This window comes from Cherax quadricarinatus, chromosome 28, assembly GCF_038502225.1.
Source record: "Cherax quadricarinatus isolate ZL_2023a chromosome 28, ASM3850222v1, whole genome shotgun sequence".
NCBI classification, from domain to species: domain Eukaryota; kingdom Metazoa; phylum Arthropoda; class Malacostraca; order Decapoda; family Parastacidae; genus Cherax; species Cherax quadricarinatus.
In genome coordinates, this window is record NC_091319.1 from 36674278 (window position 1) to 36683373 (window position 9096).

At 40.0% G+C, this 9096-nt stretch overlaps 1 protein-coding gene across 1 annotated transcript; it reads right to left on the reverse strand.

Annotated features, from left to right (window-relative positions):
• Nucleotides 1-1016: 1016 nt before the first annotated feature.
• Nucleotides 1017-6360, reverse strand: LOC138853346 (uncharacterized). Its single transcript, XM_070089526.1, has 3 exons — nucleotides 5806-6360; nucleotides 5648-5704; nucleotides 1017-5396 (listed from the first exon to the last, which is right to left on the reverse strand). Exons 1-3 carry the CDS (start codon nucleotides 5948-5950, stop codon nucleotides 1414-1416), a joined length of 4185 nt encoding a protein of 1394 aa, XP_069945627.1. The 5' UTR covers nucleotides 5951-6360; the 3' UTR covers nucleotides 1017-1413.
• Nucleotides 6361-9096: the final 2736 nt, after the last annotated feature.

Consider the following 9096-nt stretch of genomic DNA (forward strand, 5'->3'; position numbering starts at 1 on the left):
AGCAATGGTTTACAAACAATAGTTTCATGCATGCAAGCAACGAGACAAGATGAAAAATCCACAAATCCAGTGGATAATAAACCTTCAACTCAGTATAAAAAGAGTATACCTACTCCCACTAAACCACATAATGGGAAATCCCATATAGGCATTTATCAAGCTGTGAATACAACAGAAGTAGTATATATTGGTCGATCTAGGAACACTGCCGGATAATGACCATGGAAAATGCGATAATGATGGGTTTTGCATGACAGGGTAATTGTTTAATATGATTAATCATGGCCCAAGGGGATAGAGAGACTTATTCCTATGCATTAATAAGTAGGTACATAAAGTAGAACAAAGGATTCGGGTGTGCAGGTGGCAGATTCCGGGATAATGAGTGTGGAAAAGAATGTGATAATGGGTGGTCTGCATAAGCACAGGTGCTGTCAGGGGGTACAAGTTTAATATGTTTAATCATCCCCCAGGGGATAGAGAGATTTATTTCTGTGTAATTACTAAGTATAGGAAGGTAGGTAATGATCACTTCTGACACCCCAAACTCAATCACTCTGATAGATGGGAGAGGCAGTACAAAAAAGGATTCAGGTGTGCAGGTGGGCAGATTCCCAGGATAATGAGTGTGGAAAAAGAATGTGATAATGGGTTGGTCTTCATAAGCTCAGGTGCTGTCAGGGGTACAAGATTTAATATGTTTAAACATCCCCCAAGGGGATAGAGAGAGAGAGAGGCTTATTTCTGTGTAATTACTAATTATAAGAAGGTAGGGTAATGATCACTTTTGACTCCCCAAACTCAATCACTCTGATAGATGGGAGAGACAGTACAAAGGATTCAGGTGACTGGGTACAAGCTTACCATCTCCGAGGGAGTCCCCCCCCCCCTTTCCCGGGCCTGCGACTCACTGACGCGACTGTTGCTACTTCACAACAACACTGCTGGGTTTAAAGAACGCGGTAATGGATGGGCAGCCGGTCGCCCGAGGGAACCGGATTCCGGGATAATGACCATGGAAAAATAATGAGATAATGGGGGGTCTGTATGACCTTAGGGCTGACAGGGTAGGAGTTTAATATGTTTAATCATCCCCCAAGGGGATAGAGAGTCTTATTACTAAGTAGGAACAGAAGTAGAGTAATGATCACTTCTGACTCCCCAAACTCTATTACACTGATAGATGGGAGAGAGAGGCAGTACAAAGGATTCAGGTGACTGGGGCTCTCTGATGGAGTGTTGCGGCGGGCCTGCTTCTTTGGAGGTCATCGGGTGTGATTATCAGCCCTGCGCCCGCTCTCCGGCTACATCGGGGGCATCTGTGTGAAAAAGGATAATAACCTAATTTTTCAAAGGGTGAAAACAAAAAAGTCTCTCTTAGCAAATATATTTATTAGTTAACATTACATTGTTTTATTCCTCCTCTCCCTCAGAACAGCTAGCTTCTAAGAGCATGAAACTACGAGCAGTGGCGGAAGATCTACCTCTCTCGCGTCGATGCTTGACCCTGGGGAAAAAATCTCTTACGGTTTTTTCTCTTCCCCGCCAAAGATTGCAACTGTCTCTCATCTCTAGTTCCTCTTCTTCTTCTGTACTCCCTTCTTCAGTACTGCTATTAGCTTCTTCGTCTTCCTCCACTTTGTCATCTGTTTTATCTTTAAATAATTTAAACTTTGTTTCTCTGGCATCTGGATGACCATAGGATACAGAGTGATAGGCATCTAAGTAAAAGCGCTTATCATCAAATGAGCTAAGACCTCGTTTCCTAGTGGTGATAGTGGTCATCTGACCTTTTAAATTTCTAATTTGACTATATTGGAAGGTATGTTTAGAACCGTCTTCCAGCACACTTCTAAAGTTATTATGAGTTAATAATTGTTGTTCAGACTGAGGAACTCCTTTCGCAGCGATATTGTTGTTATTATCTGCTAGCAGGATGCTATACATTTTGGGTTTAATGCAGACTATTTCTGAAATAAGGCGGTCCCCCACCTCACTTTTAAGTAAGCCTAGAGATCCCTTCCTTGAGTCATTGTAGAGAGGATGATCTGTGGGGAAATTAGATGTGTCTATCCATTTCCTCAATGGTTCCTTACCGATTTCATCAGTAAGGTTTTTGATGCCCTCTAAACAGGCGATGACACTATCGGTATCTGAATAGATTAGTTTTATTTTGTCTTGGTATGTTTTCTTAAGAATCATATACCAAAAATGGTACAGCTTAAATTTGGCAAGTTCTAGTATCTGGTAACCTATGTAATTAGGGTAAGTGAGTTTTATGGCTGGCGTCCCCGTCGTAACCAATACTTTGTTTTCTGAAAGCTTTATGGCTTTCTTAAATAGTGGCTTACTCACCGCTCGCAAAAATGCTCCCGCTGATGTTATGAGCTTCGTTTTGTTGGCATATTTTGATGGATTAAACAATGTCTTGCCGAATACAGAATTGGTCAACAATTTAAATAATCGCTGACAGTCTTTACTAGTGCTACTATTGCGTTGCCTCACGTTCGTTTCAACAAAGCCCGCCAGATATTTTCCTTGTGAGAATTCATATATGCTATGAATTTTCTCAATTTGTAGACCTATCTCCAAGAACAACTGCAATAAAGGCAATGATATTAGGTAGTTTCGTTTGGGGAGATGGTCCCCCACTAATTTAGTATTTTTACGGGGTAGTTTTTGATTACTGATAGCCAATAGCTGTTTGCTGTACTCAGATAGATCATCTAATGTTATCTGTTTGTGATAGAGACATAGTGGTAAGTCATCCGTGTAGCGAGCTAATTCTGGGGCTATTCCTAGAGTGTCTATAAGAAGCCAGTAACCTTTTATAGAGTCTTGAGGATTCTTCTGGAGAAGACTGCCATTTGCGAGAAAACTCGCCATTTCTGCGGGTGAGAGTTTTCGAATGTTTGCGTAGGGCAGCGCCTCAGTCATGCAAGAACCATAAAGAGAATTAAAATCCCAGTATAGCAAAAATTTACTTACTAAGTTTTTCTCATCAAAATTGGGATTAATGAACTGGTTATTGGCCTGAGCAAACGTCCTAACAGCAGTAGTGAAGCCGCCTCTTATATTAGACTGTATGATGTTATAAAGCTCCTGATCAGTAATTAATTCTAATTCCACTCCACTGGTTTTTAAGAAGGCATCATAGGCAAAGCCGGGGAGAGAAACATAGTGAACAACATCTAGATTATAGATGTTGTATAATAATCTCCTATGCAAGGTGAATATGTCAGCCAGAAGTCCTACATCACAGCTGAGATATACTAGGAGATAGTCTCCTAGAGTTTGACAAGCTGTTTTCTCCCAAACCAGATGAGCATGATCGAATTCTTCTTGGCTAATATGCTTCTTAGACAGAGAACTGTAGAAAGCTCTTTTTGGGGGTAAAGTCTTCTCTTCGAGCCTTTCTGGGGAGCTGCAATATTCATAAGGAAACACTTGTTTGCCGGTTAATAAGCTTCCCCAACTTTCGGGGGGTAGATGACTTATCATCGCCTCTGTGAATTTCAAGGGTGATTTTGAAGCTATGTGCGCCTGAGCCAAACTAGCCAAACCAGCGGACAAGAAGGCTAGACTATCCAGGAAACGTAGTGCTCCTATTTCTACTTTTAGAAATTTATATCCCTGTTTCATTAAAACATTGATTGGGGCTTTAACACTTAGTTCTTTAATTATCAAAGCCATATCATATGATAGGTTATGAATAATAACAGGCAAATATTTACCTGAATTTTTCTGCCTTAAATTGCAATTATTGCAGAGTGCTCCTAAATAATTAGCCTTAGGCATTAGATGGTCATGATGCCTCACCTTTGGTTTGGTAAGAGTAAAGTCCTGATGACAGAAGTTGCACTTCTTCTGTATGGCAAAATGTATATGCTGCTCCCTGGTCATATGAAGCGGATAACAGGGAGTGTTCATCTTTATCCAATCCCATAAAGACGAAAGTCTATCATACATATGATCAATACACTGTACCCCCCGATGGACATATCTATCTATTATAGTGCTATTTCTGTCTATCACTATATAGCCATAAGCTATTGCTACGTGTCTAGCTGTTATTACCCCCTCTGGCTTACGATTATCGAGATAAGCTTCTAAATCCACAAAGGCAGTATGAGAGGGCAAGTAGCCCTTGTGAGTATTTTTGAATTTACAAACGCTTCCAGCTGGGGGAAAAATCAACTTTTGTTGGTTGTCGCATGAATTGAAGTGAGTTTTTAAGTTGCAAATGTCACTATATTCACTTAAACAATTCAAGCAAAAGTGCTTATTGCGTGAATGTTTTCTGGAGAAAATTCTCATATATTTCTGGAAGTGTTTGATTAAAGCTACATGAGTCTTTCCCAACAATAACAGGGGCACTACCAGTGAATATTTATTACTACCCCGACGACATAAAGTAGCATGATAGGTCCCTTCATGAGAAGTTAAGCAATAAATAAATATTGATATTTTGTTGTCAGACTCGAGTTTGTGGATGTCACTCCACTGGACAGGGAGAGTCACTCGCGAGTAATTGACAAATTTCTGAAGGCTATCACATCTAGATAAATATCGTCTGATTTTATACCAGCCCCAGCCAAGTCTACGACAGAAAAAGGCCGCCAGACATTGAATAAAACAGCTATTTTTTACTCCTCTCGGGTTAAATATCTGATTTTTCCCTCGTAAAGATGTGGGATATTCTATATAGTCTCCTAGGTATCCACGCACTCCATTCTTGCATATTACAATATGAAAACCCTTTATATAATCTAGTATGAAGCCTGATCCCTCGCCCGATGAAATTTCAGTTTCTAATCGCATGCTAAGGTACTCCCTCCATGACCGTAAGAGCCGAGATATATCATCTCGTGTAACTAGTTGCGCGGGAAAAGTTATATAATGCTCACGACTGTCATCCTCTCCCAGTAGCGACTGTCTGCGCAAAATAAGGCTCAGTTCGGCATAAATCCTAAGAGCATTTTCATAAAGTGCTCGTCCTGATAGAACAGTGAAAAACTGTAATATGTGCCTCATAAATGTTGTTGCGAAGGACTGAAGAAATAATATGGGGTCGTGTTTATGAGAGGCAGGAATTGAATATTTTATTCGACAGAAGTGACCTTGAAAACATTCCGACCGACTCGTAATGTGTGGTTCCTCTGAAATGGAATCGTCTCCCATTTCACTCTCTTCCTCATCTGAACAAAAATTTTTTTTACCTGAAGTGAACCTTCGATTAACAGAGGAGGGGGAACCCAAGAAAGAGTAGTAATGATCCTTGGAAGAGGAGCTGTCACTTGTGGCGGCTGGTCTCCATCCACTGGGACCGGCAATCGGCTCAACTTGCTCTTGTGGGAGTGTTACGGTCGAAGATTCATCGGAGGACACAGACTGATCTGCATAATATAATTAGAGAAAGTTATTTATTATTATTTTGTTTTAGAGCCATACTAGACTAATTATAACTCTAGCAATCTTTTAAAAAAATGTTACTGTTAAAGTATAAAACTGGGAGAAGCTAAGCAATCTATGGAATATATGCGGTTCTCAAAATGATTTTTATTCTTGTTAGTGAGATACTTTATAAACATATCTTAAAAATGTTTGACTGTTAATAAAAATAATTGATTAAGAAAAGAGCGCTGACCTCTTTCTTCCTGGCCCGCCCCCCGGATCATCTGCTTGGAGTATTGCCCCGCCCCAACTGTTGGAAAAAATTATTATTAGCTCAAAGACTTATTTCATTATCTGAAAATAGCAGTTTTAAGAAAACATCAATTCAGAGCAATAACCTGGGTATCTCACCTGTCACGCATCTCCTGCGATGAGCTGTGACATTCGCCACACACACTGATAGCCCGCAGAAACTACAGGAGAAAGTGTGGTGAGCTGCATCCTGAGGGTATAATCGCCCGCATAGGTGGCATCTGCGAGCTGGGTGACGAGTCATATCTGTAAATACACACTCTCACTCTCATATTCCATAAATTATTTAAATTATAGATAATATTTTAATCTCCCATAGATAGAGAAGTTTTTACCTGCTCTAATCTAAGCTGGTAACTTTCTTGAGTGAGCGGGAAGAGCACCTTTCGCCCTAGACGAAAAGGTGAGCGTATTTATAGCACGCTTTTAGGATAGCGTGCTCATAAGATGCTTAATTTTCCCCAAAGTAGAGGTACAGTTTTTCACATCAGTCTCTCTCTATTTTCACGAGAATCTTTTAAACAAAAATCCCTGCAAGTCTATATATTATAAATATAATCTAGAAAAGATTTCTTATTGTCAATAAAGTAAGAGGGATAAAATCTGGGAAGAACTCTTTTCCCGAACGAAAAAATAAGAATTTAGACCGGGCAAGTAGGGAGGATTACGTAAATCGCCATAGTCATGTGAATTTCCCATTTGTATAAAGCCGAGGCGAGGGAAAGATTAATTAATTAATTTATAGATACTGACCATCGCCAAAACTAAATATTCTTAAAAATAATAATAATAATATATTTTTCCCCAAAATAAAAATAAATAGGCATCAGCCGGCAGAAAGTGGCGGGGCCTGCTTCTCTTTGTCTGTGACCTCCATTCGACCCACCACCACCTGGCGTAGGGAAGGTAGTGAAACTGCGTAATATCCAGACGACCTTCACTGTCGGTCGGGCTTTTTTTTCTATGGTCTTCTGGCGGGAGAAGGCCATGCCGCCATTGTTATCTTCATCTCTGGGATAAACTCCCCCCTCCCTCCCCTCTGCTTTGAACTAAAAAGAAATGTTTATATATAAGATGATTCTTCCACAAAAAGGCTCATTTGAAATGGGAAGATGGACAAGGTCTGTACCTTTACAGAGGAAGAGTTGAATATTTTCAGAGAGCCTGCAAGAATACTTGTTGCTGGTTTTAGCGGGGCAGGCAAGAGCAGTCTAGTGGAGCGTTTATGTAAAAAATATGCCGGTTCTTTCGCGAGAATAATCATTTCCAGTCTGGATGATAAAACTCACCCTTTGAAACAAATCACCTCTCTTAGTGAGAAAATCATTTTAGTGAAAGGTCTCATTAACCCGGCGGATTACCAAAATCCCCTTGAGACAGACAATAGCTCTCTGTATATAATTGATGACCTTTTTAATGAAGCAGTTAAGAGTGATGTTATAGCCAATATTTTTACTAGAGGAAGACACGAGCAAATATCCGTAATTCTCATATCTCAAAATTTATTTCCACAAGGAAAATACGCTCGCACGATCACGCTTAATTGTAGTCAATATATTTTATTAAGACAACGAGATCTGTCTCAGTTGGAATGTCTCGGGCGACAAATTTATGGAAAAAATCTAGCCCTGAAATTTGTTGAGATATATCGTCACGTCACTGCGGATAAATACGGCTATCTTCTGGTTGATTTAACCGCTCCAGAGGAAATTCAATTACGAAGCTTCATTACCGGAGAGGGCAACTGTGAAACTGTATACCGCTGGTAAAAACAAAAATGGCCTTAAATTCACATAAAAAGAAAATTCTAGAAAAAGTATATAGAGACGTCAATAGCCCCGGGGGCTTTACTGGGAATGTTAACAAACTTTTTAGAGCAGCTAGGGAGAAAAACGCCTCTATTACTTATAAAGACGTAGTAGATTATCTCTCTTCTCAGAGGGCCTATACTTTGCATAAATTGCAGCCTCTGCGATTTCCCAGACGGAAAATCATAGCTGCTGCCCCTCGCATTATACTCACCTGCGACTTGGCGGACATGACTTTATTACATTCCCACAATGGTGGCATTAAATATATTTTGTTATGCATAGATGTCTTTTCAAGGTTAATGAAGGCGGTAGGACTAGTCAGAAAAAACTCAAAAAGCGTCTTGTCAGCCTTACGAAATATTATAGAAAGCCCCACCTTCCGTGGAATTTCGAGATTACACACGGACAGAGGGGCCGAGTTTTATAACCGTCCTCTTCTGAATTACCTAAAAAAAAAAAATATTAAATTATACAGTACCTTCTCGGACACTAAGGCTGCAATAGCGGAACGAGCTATTCGCACGCTTAAGCATAGAATCTACCGCTATATGACTTTAACAAATTCTTTAAAATATATAGAGGTATTACCAGCCATAGTAGAAACTTACAACTCAACTCCTCACTCCTCTCTCAAGAAAGGTCAAACTCCACAACAAGTGCATTCTCTGAGTCTTCCTCGAGACATTCGTCGGCAGTTTGGGCTAATGTATTTAAATGCCCGTCCTCATCAGCCTCGTACTAGTCCACGACTGACTCCTGGAGCGCATGTGTGGATAACTAGCCACCGGGGGATATTTCACAAGAGTTATTGGCCTCAAAACACCGAAGAAATTTTTAAAATCCAATCGGTTGATAATTCGCAAGTAATCCCCTCATATTCTCTTATCGACCTGAGCGGGGAAAAAATACTTGGGCAATTTTACGCTCAGGAATTAATAGAAACATCTCTACCTGAATTTTTTCCCATTAAAATATTGAGACGGAGAAGAAAAACTGACGGCAGTAGAGAATATCTGGTGAGCTGGGTGGGTTATCCCCGAAGTGCAGATAGCTGGGTGCACGAGAAGGACATGCAAAATGTCAGACAGGGGTAAGCCCCTAGCAGTGCAACACAGAGACTTATTAATTTTATTAAACAAACTTCCAGCTAAAGCTCGCAATCGTATTATTAAGGAATTAAAAAAAAAAGAAATTAATTGCATATCTGAGATATTTACTAATTTTCTTAAGAAAAATCTAACAGTAGAACCGACTATTTTGAGCAAATTAAAGAAGTTTAGAGGAGACATTCTCACCGTTGCCCGTAAACGAACTCCACTTTATAAAAAAAAAAATATTCTTCTTTCGAAGCGTGGAGGAGCCATCTTAACTACACTCTTACCTCTGGTCATCTCGCTGATTAGTAGTTTTATAAAGTAAAAAATAATCGAAATGGTGGTAAAGGAATTTTGTCTCATCCCTCGGCTAACCGCCGAAAAATATATTTTTAAAAATGGAACAAATATCTTACCCACTCCTAAGCGCGAATCTCCTTTTCCCCGCCTTCGCAGAAGCACTGCAACCACCACTATGGCGCGTA

Coding starts and splice junctions, on each gene's coding strand:
- LOC138853346 (XM_070089526.1), bottom strand. CDS start 5,950: ATGACTCGTCACCCAGCTCGCAGATGCCACCTATGCGGGCGATTATAC. Junction 5,705..5,805: donor TCGCAGGAGATGCGTGACAG/GTGAGATACCCA, acceptor TTTTTCCAACAG/TTGGGGCGGGGCAATACTCC. Junction 5,397..5,647: donor GGCGGGCCAGGAAGAAAGAG/GTCAGCGCTCTT, acceptor TATATTATGCAG/ATCAGTCTGTGTCCTCCGAT.